At 40.8% G+C, this 19,044-nt stretch overlaps 1 protein-coding gene across 1 annotated transcript in view; it reads left to right on the top strand.

Annotated features, from left to right (window-relative positions):
* MACROD2 (mono-ADP ribosylhydrolase 2) overlaps positions 1-19,044 on the top strand; it is a 2,305,531-nt gene that overhangs the window by 2,100,685 nt on the left and 185,802 nt on the right. The window contains exon 10 of the mRNA XM_070382044.1: positions 16,304-16,348. Within this exon, the coding sequence (XP_070238145.1) occupies positions 16,304-16,348 (45 nt within the window). The remainder of the gene's footprint in view (positions 1-16,303; positions 16,349-19,044) is intronic.

Raw genomic sequence — 19,044 nt, 5'->3', positions numbered from 1 at the left:
ATCCATGGGATTTTCCAGGCAAGAGTACTGGAGTGAGGTGCCATTATCTTCTCTGTCAACCTCCTTATAGACTTCCAAATATAAATTAAATTGTATTAATACAAATACATCTTTCATTAATTTTCCTGACCATGTGTTTCTGTCATTTATCTCTGTCTAAATTATATACATTCTTGCAGTTTGTCTTCAGCTGAATTTTTATGTTATGATTTCTTTTTTAACCTTTGTCTTGTCTCATCAATGGAAAGGTAAATTTGGAGCAAATTTAGACCATTTCTGATACTCTGTTGTACTTCCATAATCTGGAAAATTTCAAAATATATATAGTAGGTTTTCATTAAACTAACAAAAAGCTACCATGACTTTTTAAGCTAAAACAAATAGCTCAGTTGGTAAAGAATCCACCAGCAATGCAGAAAGCCCTGGTTTGATCCCTGGGTCAGGAAGATCCATTGGAAAAGGGATAGGCTACCCACTCCAGTATTCTTGGGCTTCTCTTGTGGCTCAGCTGGTAAAGAATCTGCCTGCAATACAGGAGACCTGGGTTTGATCCCTGGGTTGAGAAGGTCCCATAGAGAAGGGAAAGACTACCCACTCCAGTATTTTGGCCTGGACAATTCCAGGGACTATACAAAGTCCATGGGGTCACAAAGAGTTGGACATAACTGATTGACTTTCACTTTTCACTCAAGTAAAAGATCTTTTTTTTTTTTTCCCAGAAATCCTAATCTAGATAAAGGAACAGCACTTCTTTTCATATATTTTTTGTCATAAGGGAAGAATATTTCTCTAAAATTATCTTTCTAAAATTATATCCTCTAACAAATGAACATGATTTTTTAAAATTTATACCTGAATCTACTCTTCCAAAGCTAAGAAGAAAAAGGTACAGTCAGCCCTTCATATTCACAGCTTCCATATCTGTAGATTCAACCAACCTTTTTTAAAATATAAAATTTTTGCAAGTCCTTCAAAGCAAAACTTGAATTTGCTACATGCTAAGCATTTACATAGCATGTACATGGTATTAGGTATTATCAGTATTCTAGGAATGATTTAAAGTATATGAGAGGACAGGTGTAGGTTACATGCAAGTAATATGCCATTTTGTACAAAGGACTTGAGCGTCCCTGGATTTGGGTATCTGCCTAAGATTCCTAGAACCAGTCTCCTTCAGATACCAAGGGTTTGACTGTATTCACCCAACCTCTTTTTCATCTCCCTTCTCACTCATAAGTTTTTCTCATACACCATCAGTATTATATGTCTCCTGTGTGCCCAAGACTTTGATCACTATTGCATTTAAAATACAGTTCTCATAAGATCCTGAAGTGGCAAGTATTATACACAAGAGTTGGAAGACAACATCAGCAAATAATCAAGTACAACACTGATATAGTCATAGTACCAGGAATTCTAGGCAAATACATATGAGGACCAGAGTGGGTAAGCTAAGTTTCATGAAGATTCTAGTACCTGTAGTGAGGTTTAAGAGATGAACAAAAGGGAATTCCCTGGTGGTTCAGGAGTTAGGATTTGTGCTTTCACGGCTGAGGACATGGGTTCTATCCTCATGAGGATTGAACCTCGCTAAGGTTCAATCCTTAGTGAGGAACTAAGATCCCTCAAGCTGTGTGGCACAGCCAAAAAAAAAAAAAGGATGAGCAGGAGCAGAGATGTGATGTCAAATGTTGTGTAAGAGACAGAGGAAGAAGGGCAGTTCAGATGGGAGAATCAGGGAAAATAAATAAGATGCTTCTATCAAACGTGTGAATCCTTGACTCAGAAATGTTGACATCCATCACCATGTAATAGCTAGTTGGGCCTGAGAGTAAGCCTTTCAGTGGGATTAAGGAGGGTTATTTCATTCCTAACTAGAGACTGGCCTTCCAACAAGAATCCTATGGCATAGGTTCATCAACTGATTTTGGGGGGATAACAATGAACAGGACACTGAAGAAAGCTCAGCCAATTGCCCCAAATCATGTAGATGGGTATTTCTAACCTCAAATCCTTCCTGCTATGCAACACTTCTTCCCATAACAATTCTGAAAATGTGGGCAGTTGTTCAAAGCTAGATTTTCTGCTAAGAAAGTCATATGTTATCTATTTGTTGTAATAGCGTAGAGTTTCTGAAGTGCTAAACATGCCTCCAGCCACAGGGCATGCCCACATGTCCTTTTCCTTCCTCTTCTTATCTGCTTCCCAGTCATCTGTTTTCCAAGAACATCAGTGAAGCACGGGGCACCATGATCTGCTATGGTTTACTTTACTCTTGCCATATCAACACAGTGGTCAGAAGGCCAAGTTTGAAGGCCTTGGTGGTGATAGGCATGGTGAAAATCTGAAAAACCTAACTAATAACTAATGAAGAGCTTGGTACATAGTCAAAGCCATCTGCTTGTTGGAAGAAAACCTCTAGGCTTGTCATCACAAACAGTCTGTTCCTGAGACAGCCACCTCAGAACTGTGGGACTTTGTGTAGGTTGTTTAATCTTTCCACGCTTCACTTTTGTCCTGGGCACAAGCGGTGATGGGACATTTCCAAACAGAATGAATAACAACGTAAATGAATATTCAGAGAGATGTCTAGACCAAGGATTATGCATTTAAAAGATGCCTGTTTATTTCTTCTTGTAATTTTAAAAGGAGGCATTTCAGTCATTGGACCATGTTTTAAAATATATATAGCTTCTAGAAAATAATATATAGAAAACTTCTTATTGTAATATAAAAGTAGCACAGATTTGTAGTAAAAAAAAAAAAAGAGAATCCAAAAGAAAAAAATACAAATAATTTTTTATCCTATAGTTCAGAGATGAATTAGATTTCATTGTTTATCCTTTAGGTCTTTTAAAATGCAAAGTGAAAACAACCAAAAATGCAGTCTTATAACTCACAATGTGTCACATACCACAGATCATGAACATTTTTTCATGTCATTATATATTGTTCTGTAACAAGGAGATCCAACCAGTCCATTCTAAAAGAGATCAGTCCTGGGCGTTCTTTGGAAGGAGTGATGCTAAAGCTGAAACTCCAGTACTTTGGCCACCTCATGCGAAGAGTTGACTCATTGGAAAAGACTCTGATGCTGGGAGGGATTGGGGGCAGGAGGAGAAGGGGACGACAGAGAATGAGCTGGCTGGATGACATCACTGACTCGATGGACGTGAGTCTCAGTGAACTCCGGGAGTTGGTGATGGACAGGGAGGCCTGGCATGCTGCGATTCATGGGGTCACAAAGAGTCGGATACGACTGAGCAACTGAACTGAGCATAATCTTAATGAACCCAGTGTTTACCCAAAATCATATTGTTGAACTGTGAAAATATCATTGCAAATTATTCTCTATTTGTTGATGAATGACACTTATAGAAGCATGTCTTTATAGGTAAACATTGGCATATATCCACAATTTTTTTAGAAACTTTTCTAGAAGGAGTATTACTCTTTCACAATGCATAAAAAATCAAGATGCTCTGATAGTAATCGTAAAATTGGCCTTTGTGTTTACAAGCCTGTGAGTGAGTGGCGTGTACTCAGGAGTCACCATTCCCAGAGGCAAGCATGTGAACATTGACAATTCACATTGAACAGCCTTTCGGGCTAATGTCCTTTCAGGCTAATGTAACAAAAATCGTAAACAGGAGGCTCATAAACAACAGAAAGTTATCTCTCACAGTTCTGGAGGCTGGAATTGTGAGACCATAGTGCCAGCGTGGCCAGGTTCTGGTGAGGACCCACTCCTGAGTTGCAGGCAGCTGTTTTCTCATTGTGTCCTTATGTGGTGGAAGGAGAGTTCTCTGGGGTTTCTGTTATGAAGGCATGAATCCCATTCATGAGAGGTGCACCTTCACAATTAATTATCTCCCAAAGTCTTACCTCCTAATACCATCTCACTGGGGGCTAGGATTTCAAAATATGAATTCTGGGGGAGCACAAACATTCAGTCCATTGCACAGAATTTATATTATCATAAGCAGTATTTAAGAGTTTACTATTTCCTTACTCTTCCAAGTGGTATACATTCTCATGTTATCAAGTTTATACATGAATTAAGCTAATTAATGGATAACAAAGTGCATTTCTTTTATTAGTAGTATAGCTAATCCCTTTTTCAGTTGTTTATTATAGCTCAAAATGTCCTATGTGAAATGGCTAATCATATCTTTTGCATATTTATACTGACTGTTGCATATTTATCTTTATTGATTTGTAAGAACAATTTGTATACTAAAACTGTTAATCTTTTCAAATGTATGTTGCAAGTAGCTCCCCGGTTAGTCATCTGTCTTTGTGATGTTAGTTAGCTATTATCCTTTTATGACCAAAACAATGAGGAAAGGTAGGCATAAAGACAAAAGAAAGAGGAAAGGAAATGTGAAAAAGAGGAGGGTGGAGAATGGAAAGGAGGGAGGAAGGGGAGATGAAAGAAAGAATGAAGAATGAATAAAAGAAAGCAAAGAAGAAACTTTTTATACAAGAGAATGAAGTTGAAAATTAAAAACTCAGGAAAGACCTTGATTTTAAGCCTAGGTACTTGACCCCTTAGAAAATCATTATGTCTAAATGGAGTCATTCTTAGTTCTACTCCTCAGATACTTTGTATGCAAAGCCATCTGCTTCCTGATTTACTAGATGTGGGAGGAGGAATGATGCCTTAAACCCCCCAAAGATGCCTTCAACCCCAGAATCTGTAAATAGGTTAACATTGCAGAGGGGAGATAAGATTGCAAATGAAATCAGGGCTGCTGATTAGCTGATCTTAAAATAGGGATATTATCCTGACTTATCTGAGTGGGCCAATGTAATCACAAGGGTCCTTAAAAACTGGGAGAAGGAGACAGAAAGAAGAGAGTCTGAGGGAGACATGACTGTGGAATAATGTTCAGAGAGATTCAGCCTGTCTGGCTTTCGTGATGCAAAGGGGGCCGTGAGCTGAGGAATGTGCGTGGCCTCTAGCAGCTGCAAGGTTGAAGGTACAGATCCTCCTCTAGAGCCCGCAGGAAGGATTGCAGCCCTGCCAACACCTTGTTTAACCCAGTTAGGTCCACGTCTGACTTCTCATCCACAGGACTGTAACATGATAATTTTGAGTTGTTGTAAGGCACTAAGTACATAGAAATTTTTTACAGCAGCACCAGTGAACTAATTCATCAGTTGTCTTTGAATAAGTAAAGGGAACTCAAGCAAATTGTTGACCCGGTCTGAATTGCACATTGTTTTTATTTAAAATGGCACATTCGGTGCATAGAAAAATCTATAGAGTGAAATAACTCAAAGTTTTCTTTAATTATGGATATTTACAGGGACTTGGCACTTTTGTGCTCATTTGTACATTTTTAATGTGCAGGTCGCATTGATGCTTAGAATTATGCAAGACCTGCTTTCTGTAATGTGCATAAAGGAGTTGACTGCCTTCTTAGGAAATGGGGTACTAACCATTTCCACTTGATGGGCCTCAAAAGCTACAAACACATTTTGCCTTCAATGAAAATCCAGTGAAGTGTTGCTGTAACCAGGCAACCCGAATGCAGGAACAAGCAGCAGGCCTAGACAGAAAGCCATCGGTCTCTTTAAAGGGGAAGAATGTGCAGTGTGTGTAGCAAATGCTGATAAACAGCAGAACAAATAAAGACCTAAGGACACAAGCCTTGACTAAGCAGAGTTTGATCTCATTAGGGAGTTCTGATAAAAGAGAAGGCAAAATGCTGCTGGCAGAAGGGCGGATGCTGTAGGCATCTGTACAAAAAACCCCTACAAGGTGCTTCAGAAAGAGTCCTCAAAAGTCCTGGGTAGACTGCTTTCTGCTGTGTAGTTGAAAACATTGAGGCAGGTGTGGGAAGAGTAACAGTAACTTTTGAGAATAGTGTATAAATGAAATAATTTCTAATAAGACACAGAAGTAAGAATAAACAATAGAGTAGGTGAAAATCCTCCAACCTACATGACACCGTATGCGTAGACCTGACTTGTGCCCTCAGCCACATCTTCTTTCCAAATTTATTTTACTGAAGGGCAATTGATTTACAAAGTTGTGTTCATTTCTGCTGTACAGCAGAGTGATTTAGTTCTGCATATACATATAATATTTTTCACATTCTTTATTATAGGATGTTGAATATAGTTCCCTGTGCTATTCAGAGGGCCTTGTTGTCTGTCCATTCAATATATAATAGTTTGCATCTGCTAATGCCAAGTTCTCACTCCATCCCTCCCCCACATCTCCTTCCCTTTGGCAACCACAAGTCTCTTTCCTAGGCCTGTGAGTCTGTTTCTGTTTCAGATAAATTCATTTGTGTCATATTTTAGATTCCACATGTAAGTGATATTATACGGTATCTACCTTTCTCTGTCTGACTTGGTCTGTCCATGTGGCTGCAAATGGCATTATTTCATTTTTTTTATGGCTGTGTAGGCAATGACACCCCACTCCAGTACTTTTGCCTGGAGAATCCCATGGACGGAGGAGCCTGGTGGGCTGCAGTCCATGGGGTCGCAAACAGTCAGACACGACTGAGCGACTTCACTTTCACTTTTCACTTTCATGCATTGGAGGAGGAAATGGCAACCCACTCCAGTGTTCTTGCCTGGAGACTCCCAGGGACGGGGGAGCCTGTTGGGCTGCCGTCTATGGGGTCACACAGAGTCGGACACGACTGAAGTGACTTAGCAGTAGCAGCAGCAGTATTTCATTCAGGAGATCACCAGTTCAAATCCTGAGTCAGGAAGATCCCCTGGAGAAGGCTACCCAATCCAGTACTCATGGGCTTCCCTGGTGGCTCAGACGGTAAAGAATCCACCTGCAATGTGGGATACCTGGGTTCGATCCCTGGGTTGGGAAGATCCCCTGGTGGAGGGCATGGCAACCCACTCTACTATTCTTGCCTGAAGAATCCCATGGACAGGGGAGCCTGGCAGGCTAGTCCATAGGGTCACAAAGAGCCAGACATGACTGAGTGACTAAGCACAGCACAACACAATATTTTATTCAGCCGGTGATGGAAATTTAGGTTGTTCCCATGTGTTGGCTGTTGTAGATGGTGCTGCTATGATCTTTGGGTTGCATGTATCTTTTTGAATGATAGTTTTGCCCAAGTACATGCCCAGGAGTGGGATCTCAGCCAAATATCTCTGAAGAGGTGTCGATCTCCTTCACTTGCTATTTACTCAGCAGTCCACAGCAATTATGCGGTTCTCTCTACCCTGCTACAGCTGCTGTCCTTGTGGAGGTTATCAAAACCTGTTGGGTGGGTGGAGTGTGGTTTTTGAAACCAGTGAATATTTGATCACGTGACTCCATGTGACCCTTTGCAGCCTTTATTTCACCTGCCTGGGCATCCTGTCTCCACTTCTCTCTGTATCCTCACTGCACACGACCATCTCCAGCCAAGAGTCCCTCAGCATGTCTCACTCAACACATCTAAAACTAAATCCAAAGTCTCCCCTTCCCCATCGCCCCACTCCTGAACCCTATATCTTAGGGATTGGTACCATCATGTACCTAGTTGGCCAAACCAGAAACAGCAGAACCATGCAGTTTTCTGAGCAATGCCTTTTACTTATTGATTTATTTATAAATGAATGAGCTTTGAGTGCTCCTCTTAGGTCAATGACCAGGTGGGAGAAGGAGAAAAAAAAATTTTTGACTTTAAAAAAAAACTCTCTCCTGGCCCTCTCAGGGACCTTCCATAAAGTAAATTTAGCAATTTGTTAGATCCAGGGGGCCCCGGTTTTCAATGTAATGCAAGATACTCACTCTGTGAGGAATTCATCTTTATGTCTTTCCTTGCTTCCAATTTCTGCTTTGTCAAGTTTCCCAAGAAGCCATGAGGATACCCTTATCTTTCCTACTTCATGGAAATCCTGAAAAGTTTGGAGCATTGTGTTTTTGCTAATGCTATCTCCTTTCTCTGCAAATGCAAACTGCTCCTAGAAGCTGTGGATAATGAATTATTTAAAAAATAAAGGATAAATAAAAAGCCTGTGCTGTGAAAATTAAGCCTTAGGAGAGAGGACTTGGGTGCTCATGAAATAAAAGCCGAGATCACTGTAATTGTTCTGCTTTACAGACTTGCCCATATGCGGGGGTGTCCCTGAAGTTTTGACGACAGTATTGTTTTATCTATTTCACGTGCCTGTCATTCATTTTCCCCCCACCTCCACCCACCCCCTGCCTGGGAGTGGAGAGGCTGCCTTAATAGTCCATGAGGGTAACTTTCCTTGTAACACACTCCTTTGTCCATGCAACCCACAGGTCTCTTTGAATGAAGCTGGAGCTTCAGTGGACATGTACATGTCCATCCATGTACATGTCCCTCAGCCAATCTGAGGGTCCTGGCCATGGACCATGATAACCATGCCTTCCAGCTATGTGTTAGCTGGGTGATTTCAAGCATATGTTATCTTATAAGGAGAAGAACTGTTTCTTGCTCCCAGAAACCATGTGGTTTGGGTATCCCTTACCAGCATCAGTATTGGTTAAGCATCCAAGTTAGCTTAGCTTGGATGTAAAGTGAGGCAGCTACTGCTTTTGAAAGATTCTCCTCCAGTGCACAAGTAGTACTTTGGAATATCAGCTTATATGAGCATCACCTGGAGGGCTTATTAAAACACAGAGTGATGGGTCCCTCCCTGAGAACTTGTGATCTTTAATGGGACCCAAGAACTTGCATTTCTAACAAGTTATCAGATGATAATGCCAATGATGCTGCTGGTCCAGAGACCGCACTTTAGACTGAAGTTCTTTGGGTTTTGTAGTTTGTCTGTTTTCTTTTTACTTCCCTCAAAGACTGCATTAATTATGGGAACTCTAGGTAAGTAGAGAAGAGGCAAACCCTAAGTCATTGCAAAACCTGTGGTATACTTTGTCTTTCAAGGAAGCGTGGGACCATTTGTTATTACTATTTACCTTCTCCAAAACAGATATCTTTAAGCCAACAATCTTTCATATCAACTCAATCTCCCATAAAAGATAAAGTAGATAGCTGTGAAAGTAGGTAAAATGCTTCCTTATGAAGGGGTTTCTGAAGTGTACAGAGCTAGGTGTTACTGAAAACTAGTTGTTTTTCATACTTGTATTTGATCTAAATAAGAACCTTAGTCATATTTGTACTTTCTGTGAAGAATTCAACAGGTTAATCTGATAGTGAAATGAATACAAATTGTATCCATTATGAAATTCATATCAAAGAGGCCCCTTCAGATGAAACTGAGCCTTAGTCTCTGGGTGCCCTTGGCAGAGGAAGTGAAGTGAAAGTCGCTCATCGTGTCTGATTCTTTGCAACTCCATGGACTATACAGTCCATGGAATTCTCCAGGCCAGAATACTGGAGTGGGTAGCGGTCCCCTTCTCCAGGGGATCTTCCCAACCCAGGGATTGAACCCAGGTCTCCGCATTGCAGATGGATTCTTCACCAACTGAGCTACCAGGGAAGCCCCGGCAGAGGAAGGAAAGAGGATTTTCTGGAGTTGGCATTTCTGAACATACAGAATAATACCAGCTGATGGATTGCTCTCTATTTTGAAATGGTATCACTTTGGCTGAGAACCTTATATTTTATTTTTGTCCTCTAACAAAGAAGTAGGATGCTTAAAGAACTGTTAAAAGGGCACCTCTCTGCCCATGCTCCAAACATGTCTTAACTTCTTTCCAAGTTTGAATGGCATGACTCCCATCTCCATAGACTATCATCTTCTTTTATACATTGTCTTTTGGTTCCAGCTTTTGCTTGGAAAAAAAAATTATTGCTAGAAATGTGTTGAATAAAAATGGCTCCAGTGAGCACATTACGTAGAATAATGTTGTACTTGTACTAAACTGGATTTCATTAATAAGTAACAGCACATTAGGTGCTTTGCAGACCAAAGGACTCTTGCTTGATTGTAACACGAATACCAAAATATGAAGGCATTTTTAAAGTAAATTTCTCTCATAAAAAAACAAGTTATCACTCAATGGATGGTATGTTACTTCTCTACTTAAAGTTGGTTCTCAGGATACACTTTAAATGCTTCAACCTGGTGTAGTAATCAAGATTCTTCAGAGAAACAGAACCAACAATATAGATATGGAAAGAGATGTGTTATAAAGAAATGGCTCCCACAGTTATGAAGGCTAACAAGTCCCAAGATCTGTGGTGGGCAAGCTTGAGAACCAGGAGAGTCGATAGTGTAGTTTCAATCCAGATGCTGACAGGCTTGAGACCCTGGAAGAGCCCTTGTTCCAGTTTGAGGTCAAAGACACAAGATATTCAGTGTCTCAGCACAGAGGTAGGTAATCTGGCAGAAAGAGTCCCCTCTTACTTGGGGGAGGGTCATCCTAACAAATTGGATGAGATCCATGGGGTGACAATCTGCTTTACTCAGTCTATGGATTCAAATGTTAATTTCATCCAGAATCCTCCTCCCAGACACTCTCAGAATAGTGTTCAGCAAATGTCTGGGCACTCTACAGTCCAGTCATGTTGATACATAAAATTAACCACCATATTCAGCATGGACCAAAGAAGACCTTTCAATAGTAGTACAGATCATTTTATCCAAAGTTCTGTAAATTCTCCCTTTAGCCATTAAGAGCTAGTTTTATTGCCTTCAAAGCATCTTGAGTGGTCACATCCAAGTGTTTTTAGCTGCATTTCCCTCTGCTTGAGCTCCATTAACCTTGTCTTACTTTGAATACCCAACCCTCTCCCTGACTCCAGAAGCAGACTTGAAACAAAATTCAAGTGGAAATCTTTACACCAGCAGGGGAGTGAGAAATGTCATGGAATTACCCTCCCCTCCAGGGCAGCCTTTTACAAAGTGACTGGCAGGATTTGCATACAAGGCTTCCAGCTCCCTTGCTTTCTGGTTTTGCTTTCCTATGCCACCCACCTCTTTATGAGGTCTTTGAGGGAGGGGAGTGTCCTCTTGTATCTCCAAAGCCTCCCATGGTTCTGGCACATAATATTGGCCAGTACATGGTTAGCTAGTACATGTAGTAATAATAATGACTTGATGACAGTGACAGCCAGTATTTATTGAATGTTCCTTCTGTATAAGCACTTTACATGTATTACCAACTCTAGAAGAATGGTAGTTTTATCATCCCTATGCTATCAATAGAGTCTATTTTCAAATATACGCTCTGAGGTCACATTTTCTGAGAACCCTTCCCAGTAGCCTTGACTAGAAGCATCCATCCCTCCTCTGGCACCTTTTGTAATGGCAATGATTACTCTGCATCATATATTTGAATTTCTCTGCATGTCTTAGTTTCCTTACTCTTGGTAAGTTTCTAGATAAAGTTTTATTTAAGTGTCTGATTTATTTTTGTGTTTTCTATTTCGCCAAACACAAGCCTTGCACATAGTTCAGTTCAGTTCAGTCGCTCAGTCGTGTCCGACTCTTTGCGACCCCATGAATCGCAGCACGCCAGGCCTCCCTGTCCATCACCAACTCCCAGAGTTCACTCAGACTCACGTCCATCGAGTCAGTGATGCCATCCAGCCATGTCATCCTCTGCCATCCCCTTCTTCTCCTACCCCCATCCCTCCCAGCATCAGAGTCTTTACCAGTGAGTAAACTCTTCGCATGAGGTGGCCAAAGTACCTAGTATGAGCCTTGCACATACTAGGCTACCAATTAGTGTTTATCAGAAAGACAAATGGATACAAGGGGAGCAATTGAGAGATCTTTGACATTTCCTTTATTTTCCCCTAGAAAATATAGTCTTTTCCATCCCACTCTGAGATTCCACAGGGTCTGTTGTCATAGAGATGATTCTATATATTTTAGGCAGTTTTGGGAAAAAAATTCTATTTTAATATATTAAGTTTAGAAAAAAATATGTGAAGTTTACTTTGTAGAATTTAGGTAATCATTTGGTTAGAAAACCACATTTCCAAGAAATAGCTATTCTTCCTCCTAAAATTATATTCATAAAAAGAATGAAAAAAAAATTATGTAGAAAATCACAACTGTTTCTAACAATCTGAATGAAAGAAATTTTACTTCTTTGAAATGTAACTGTGGCCATCAAGAATTATCTGTGTAACACTTCAAATTAAATGCATTTTCCACTTCTGCTATTATATCTCTGCTGCTGCTAAGTCACTTCAGTCGCGTCTGATTCTGTGCGACCCCATAGACGGCAGCCCCTAATCTTCATTAATAATTAACACTTTGAGAAATGGTATATTGAATAAATCTGGCTAGGAAGTTGCAAATCTTGACTGAGTCCCTTTGCTTACAGACCATCCTCTAAATACATGCTGTCCTGATATGCAGGAAACACTTAGAAGTATAAACTAGGAATTCTCCAGTTTGGCTAATACAAAATGAGATAAAAACAAAACAAAAATCACAAAAATTTAATTCAGCAGAAATTTCTTTCTCGATTCCAATGTATAAGCAATTGGATTAGGTGCCATGGGAGACAAAAGAACACAGATGTTTTTATCTTTGTAGGATTTATGATCTAGAGGTGGGCCTATGGAAAACAGATAGTTTACGAGTTACTAGGCTGTGGGAATTGATGGTAAAAATAGCTAATACTTAGCCTTGGAATACAGAATGAAACAGGGCAAAGGCTAACAGAGTTTTGCCAAGAGAACCCACTGGTCATAGCAAACACCCCCTTCCAACAACACAAGAGAAGACTCTACACATGGACATCACCAGATGGTCAACACCGAAATCAGATTGATTATAGTCTTTGCAGCCAAAGATGGAGAAGCTCTATACAGTCAGCAAAAACAAGACCGGGAGCTGACTGTGGCTCAGAACTCCTTATTGCCAAATTCAGACTTAAATTGAAGAAAGTAGGGAAAACCACTAGACCATTCAAGGTATGACCTAAATCAAATTCCTTATGATTATACAGTGGAAGTGAGAATTAGATTTAAGGAATTAGATCTGATAGAGTGCCTGATGGACTATGGACTGAAGTTCATGACATTGTACAGGAGACAGGGATCAAGACCATCCCCATGGAAAAGAAATGAAAAAAAGCAAAATGGGTGTCTGGGGAGGCCTTACAAATAGCTGTGAAAAGAAGAGAAGTGAAAGCAAAGGAGAAAAGGAAAGATATACCCACTTGAATGGAGAGTTCCAAAGAATAGCAAGGAGAGATAAGAAAGCCTTCCTCAGTGATCCTTGCAAAGAAATAGAGGAAAACAACAGAATGGGAAAGACTAGAGATCTCTTCAAGAAAATTAGAGCTACCAAGGGAACATTTCATGCAAAGATGGGCTCGATAAAGGACAGAAATGGTATGGACATAATAGAAGCAGAAGATATTAAGAAGAGGTGGCAAGAATACACAGAAGAACTATACAAAAAAGATCTTCACGACCCAGATAATCACAATGGTGTGATCACTCACCTAGAGCCAGACATCCTGGAATGTGAAGTCAAGTGGGCCTTAGAAAGCATCACTATGAACAAAGCTAGTGGAGGTGATGGAATTCCAGTTGAGCTATTCCAAATCCTGAAAGATGATGCTGTAAAAGTGCTATACTCAATATGCCAGCAAATTTGGAAAACTCAGCAGTGGCCACAGGACTGGAAAAGGTCAGTTTTCATTCCAATCCTAAAGAAAGGCAATGCCAAAGAATACTCAAACTACTGCACAATTGTACTCATCTCACACGTTAGTAAAGTAATGCTCAAAATTCTCCAAGCCAGGCTTCAGCAATACGTGAACCATGAAATTCCAGATGTTCAAGCTGGTTTTAGAAAAGGCAGAGGAACCAGAGATCAAATTGCCAACATCTGTTGGATCATCAAAAAGCAAAGAGAATTCCAGAAAAATATCTATTTCTGCTTTATTGACTATGCCAAAGCTTTTGACTGTGGATCGCAATAAACTGTGGAAAATTCTGAAAGAGATGGGCATATCAGACCACCTGACCTGTCTCTTGAGAAACCTATATGCAGGTCAGGAAGCAACAGTTAGAACTGGACATGGAACAACAGACTGCTTCCAAATCGGGAAAGGAGTATGTCAAGGCTGTATTTTGTCACCCTGCTTATTTAACTTATATGCAGAGTACATCATGAGAAATGCTGGGCTGGATGAAGCACAAGCTGGAATCAAGATTGCTGGGAGAAATATCAATAACCTCAGATATGCAGATGACACCACCCTTATGGCAGAAAGTGAAGAGGAACTAAAAAGCCTCTTGATGAAAGTGAAAGAGGAGAGTGAAAAAGTTGGCTTAAAGCTCAACATTCAGAAAATGAAGATCATGGCATCTGGTCCCATCACTTCATGGGAAATAGATGGGGAAACAGTGTTAGACTTTATCTTTTTGGGCTCCAAAATCACTGCAGATGGTGATTGCAGCCATGAAATTAAAAGACGCTTAGTCCTTGGAAGGAAAGTTATGACCAACCTAGATAGCATATTGAAAAGCAGAGACATTACTTTGCCAACAAAGGTCCATCTAGTCAAGGCTATGGTTTTTCCTTTGGTCATGTATGGATGTGAGAGTTGGACTGTGAAGAAAGCTGAGCACCAAAGAATTGATGCCTTTGAACTGTGGTGTTGGAGAAGACTCTTGAGAGTCCCTTGGACCAACCAGTCCATCCTAAAGGAGATCAGTCCTGGGTGTTCTTTGAAAGGACTGATGCTAAAGCTGAAACTCCAATACTTTGGCCACCTGATGCAAAGAGTTGGCTCATTGAAAAGACTCTGATGCTGGGAGGGATTAGGGGCAGCAGGAGAAGGAGATGACAGAGGATGAGATGGCTGGATGGCATCACTGACTCAATGGACGTGAGTTTGAGTGAACTCCGGGAATTGGTGATGGACAGGGAGGCCTGGCGTGCTGTGATTCATGGGGTCACAAAGAGTCGACACGACTGAGCGACTGAACTGAACTTAGCGTTAAATGATGTTTCAGTAGCTGTCCTAGTGTTTTATTTTATATTATCTCATTTAATCCTCACAATAACTCTGTAGGAGGCACTATTTTTATTTCACTTTATAGCTGATGAACTTGAAACCCAGGAATATTAGGTAATTTCTCCAGGAACACATACATGGTGAATGTGTAGGTGGAGGAGCCAGTATACATATCTAAGCCTAAAGGCCCTTAGAGTCTATACTCAGAAGGCAGTGAAAATAAGGTACCAAAGAGAACATTATTCATTCAAATTTGGGTGGAGCAGATGTTACAGTGCCTCAGCTTGGCCTGGAAGTATAAGTGTGAACAGAGATGGAGAAAAGCATTGCTTCCAGGACCGAGGCAGGAGGAAGGAAGCTAAAGGAAGCCGCAGGAAATAAGGAAGAGCCAAGCGTTGCCATGCGTGTAGTTGGCAGCATGAGTGGAACAGGGCTGGTGAAACTGAGAAGCGTGGTTGGAACCAGATATTGTCGGCCTTGAGTGTTACTCCAAAGATGTAGACTTTTTCATTAGACAGAGAGGTTGTCTAGTAGTTGTGAATTAGCTGCGAGCAGTGTTTTAATACTGATTTGACAGCTACATGTAAAGGGAATTGGTGTCAGAAGTGGGAAGAAGAGTAGGACAGTCGGGAAACCAAAAAACCCAGGAAGTGAATGGTGCTGAGAGTTGGGATTTGGGTGCAATGATGTGGGTGGAGGAGAAGAAATATGGAAATAGGACAGGATTTGGCACTGGCTGGATATGAGGAACGTATAAGGAGAGGAGATGAAAACATATAACAGTTCAGAAAAACAAATAAGCCATTCAGCAGGCAGAGGAAGCATACGTCTGGGTCCTGTCAAAGGGACTTACTGTAGAAGGTGAGATGAGAGGGGTTAAGTAGGAATGGAGCAGCAGTAGGTAGGGATACTTGAAAGTACATGGTTAAAGGCGTGGGTTTCCACGTGTTGCAAACAAGCACGTTTCCTAGTGCAGGGCAAGGGTTGGATGGTGTGTCAGCCTACAATAAAATGGTGATGCCTGCATTTCTTAGTTATTTCAGGTAAGCTTACACACCTTTAATAAATGCAGAAAATGTGACATTTAAAATCTGTGATTTTTATTTTTTTTATGAATTGAAGTGAGCAAAGTGACCATATATAACTTTTATAAGTGAAACATTATTGCATGTATATTTTGTTATAAAATATGTAATAATTTTTTAAAGGAAATATAAACCCTAGCTATTAAATTGTGCTCTAAAGTATATACTTTATTCCTAATTAAGCATGATAATATAAGTCAATGGAAAGTCATGATTTAATACTCTTTTCTACTAAATGTTTTCTTTAGCTCTATTTTTTTGTTAGTCAAATTAGCAAATAGTGGTATTTCTAGCTTTCATATGAGTTTTTCTTATTTTTTAATAGATGATGATAATGAAGAAGAAGATGTTGACATGAAGGAAGATTCAGGTATTAATGTTTTTATTCTTAGGGGATAGACAAGGATCATTTGTTGTTGATGTACACCTTATATCTTCCAAAGAAAGACAAAATAAGGCTAAAATAATAGAAATGTACACTCAAGGTTACAAAATAAGAAAGTGGTCATTCTAACTCATAGCTAATATGTGTATGTGTGGGTGGGTGTGTGGGTGTGTGTTAGTCGCTCAGTTATGTCCAACTATTTGCGACCCCATGGACTATAGCCCACTGGGCTCCTCTGTCCATGGGATTCTTCAGGCAAGAATACAGGAATGGGTTGCCATTTCCTTCTCCAGGGAATCTTCCTGACCCAGGGATCGAACCCAGGTCTACTGCTTTGCAGGTGGATTCTTTACCATCTGAGCCACCATGGAAGCCCCACTCATAACTAACAAAGTTACTGTATTTAAACATTAAACTTGACTTCGAGCTGAGAGCTAAGGTAAAATTGGACCATGATGTCGTTACTGGAAGTGTATAACAAGTCACCCCCAAAACTTAGTGGCTAAAGCACCCACATAAATGCTGAAATATTCTGTGGGTCGGAAATTCACAGCAGGACTGATTTGATAATGCTCCTTCACAGAATCTGAGGCCTTAACAGGAAGACTCACCAGCTGGGGGTTAGAATCACCAGAAGATTTGTTCACTCATATATGTCTGGCTGGTGGGGTTTCATAGGTAGCTCAGTGGTAAAGAATCTGCTTGCCAAGCAGGAGACCTGGGTTCGATCCCTGGGTTGGGAAGATACCTTGGAGGAGAAAATGGCAACCCAGTCCAGTATTCTTGTTTGGGAAATCCCGTGGACAGAGGAGTTTGACGGGCTACAGTCCATGGGGTCACAATGAGTCGGATGTGACTTAGGGACTAAACAGCAGCAGCAATATGTCTGGCTGGTGATTGACAGGCCTGGCACCTGAGACCTTGGCTGGGGCAGTTTTCTGAAACACGTGTGCATGGCCTCCTTCTGTGTTCTGGGCTCCTTCCAGTGGCCAGTTTCCTTTCGGTTTCTCTAGAGAGTGAGCGAGCCAAACACATTTCTATCTTAAGACTCATCCTCAAGAATCCCATAGAATTATTTCCACCACGCTCTTTTCTTTGGAATGGTTCTTCTCAAGCCCACCCAGCCTCAGAGAAGCAGAGAATAGATTCAGTTTCCTGATGGGAATCAGTGACGGTCTTATAGCAGGTAGGACCTGAAAAATGGCTGAGGGATTCTTTGGGAAATGCATTTTGTACATGTGATATATTGTTCTCATTATCAGAAAGTGAGATACATGCCTGCCCCTCAAATAAAAGACCAGTGTTTGATGAGAGAAATCTAGTGGTTAAAAACACTGGTTCTGACCTAAGGTCAAGATGAGCTTGATAATGAATACATCAATCATTTGGCCTGGATTCAATCCTAGCTCCTCCACTTAAAGACTTTGGATTAGAGTTTTCTCTGTTAGCCTCAGTTTACACTTCTGATGGCAATAACTCTTACCATACAGTCTTGTTCGGGGGACTGAATGAGATATCATACCTGAAATGTTCCTTGAACACTTGGTGATCACTTTGTTTACTCAACGTATCTGACAGATATTAGAAAGTACAGGGCTCAGTTCTATGGGAGGAGAGCCCCGTGTTTCTCACTATGGCGTGACGCTGCTCTAGACGCAAGATGGGGCCTGTTTTCAGAACTGAAATACATATCTTAGAGACCTTCATTTTGTGTGACCTCCTATTGCTGCCGGGACTCCCTACAAATCACTGGCAACTTGGTTCCGAACAGCTCCACAAACAGGGAGCTCTTTAAACTGTGCAGCAGACAGTCTCGTTGGGCAGGGTTTGGTTAAGACCATCCTTCTTGTGAAGTTCAATCTCTGTCGCTCACCTGACCTCCCACTTTCCCGTGGAGGAATAATATCAGTTCTTTTCGGTAGTAACAGTTCCCTGGAACATTGACCTGACGTTCTATCCACTCTTGTACCTCTGGTCTCCCCAGGGCCATGGATTCAGGGGGCATGGTACGCAGAGGGAGGGTCTCAAAGTCAGGAGCGGAATGGAGGAGGGGGAGGAGGGACAAGACAGTGGCTCTGGGCTCCCTACCTGGGGCCCCCTTGGCAGTCCGGTTGTTGTATAACACGGGAAGCTTTCTAAGGAAAGTTCTTGTCTCTGTTTGTGAAAGAAAACTCAAAGCATCAGGGAGTTAACTTCTCTGGAGTACCTCTCAGCCAAGGTTGGGCAGGAGATGGTTGATCAATACCATTGTGGGATGCATCTGAGGCATGTCCTAGGCCAGCACTGCCCAGTAGAAATCTAACAGGAGCCTCAAATGGAAGCCTGATAATTCAGATAATTGCAGATTTTCTTTTAGTCACCTTGAAAAAGGTAAAAATAAACAAGTGAAATTAACATTGTATGTAACGTATCAAAAATATTATCATTTCCACATAAGTAATATAAAAATTGGTCAGATATTTTGCATTCTTTATTTTTCCATACTAAGATTTTAAAATTTGTGTGTATGTCAATGTGTGGCAAAACCAATACAATATTGCAAACTAAAAAAAAAAATAATAAAATTTGTGTGTATTTCACACGCACATTTTAAATCAGACTATTCACATTTCCAGTATCATTGGCAATATGTAATATTAGACAGAGGGATTCAATACTATCACCCAGAGGCTCCTGATAGA

The sequence above is a fragment of the Bos mutus genome, chromosome 13 (assembly GCF_027580195.1).
Source record: "Bos mutus isolate GX-2022 chromosome 13, NWIPB_WYAK_1.1, whole genome shotgun sequence".
Classification (NCBI taxonomy): domain Eukaryota; kingdom Metazoa; phylum Chordata; class Mammalia; order Artiodactyla; family Bovidae; genus Bos; species Bos mutus.
Note: the sequence above shows the minus strand (reverse complement) of the source record. Positions and strands in the feature narration are given on the sequence as shown.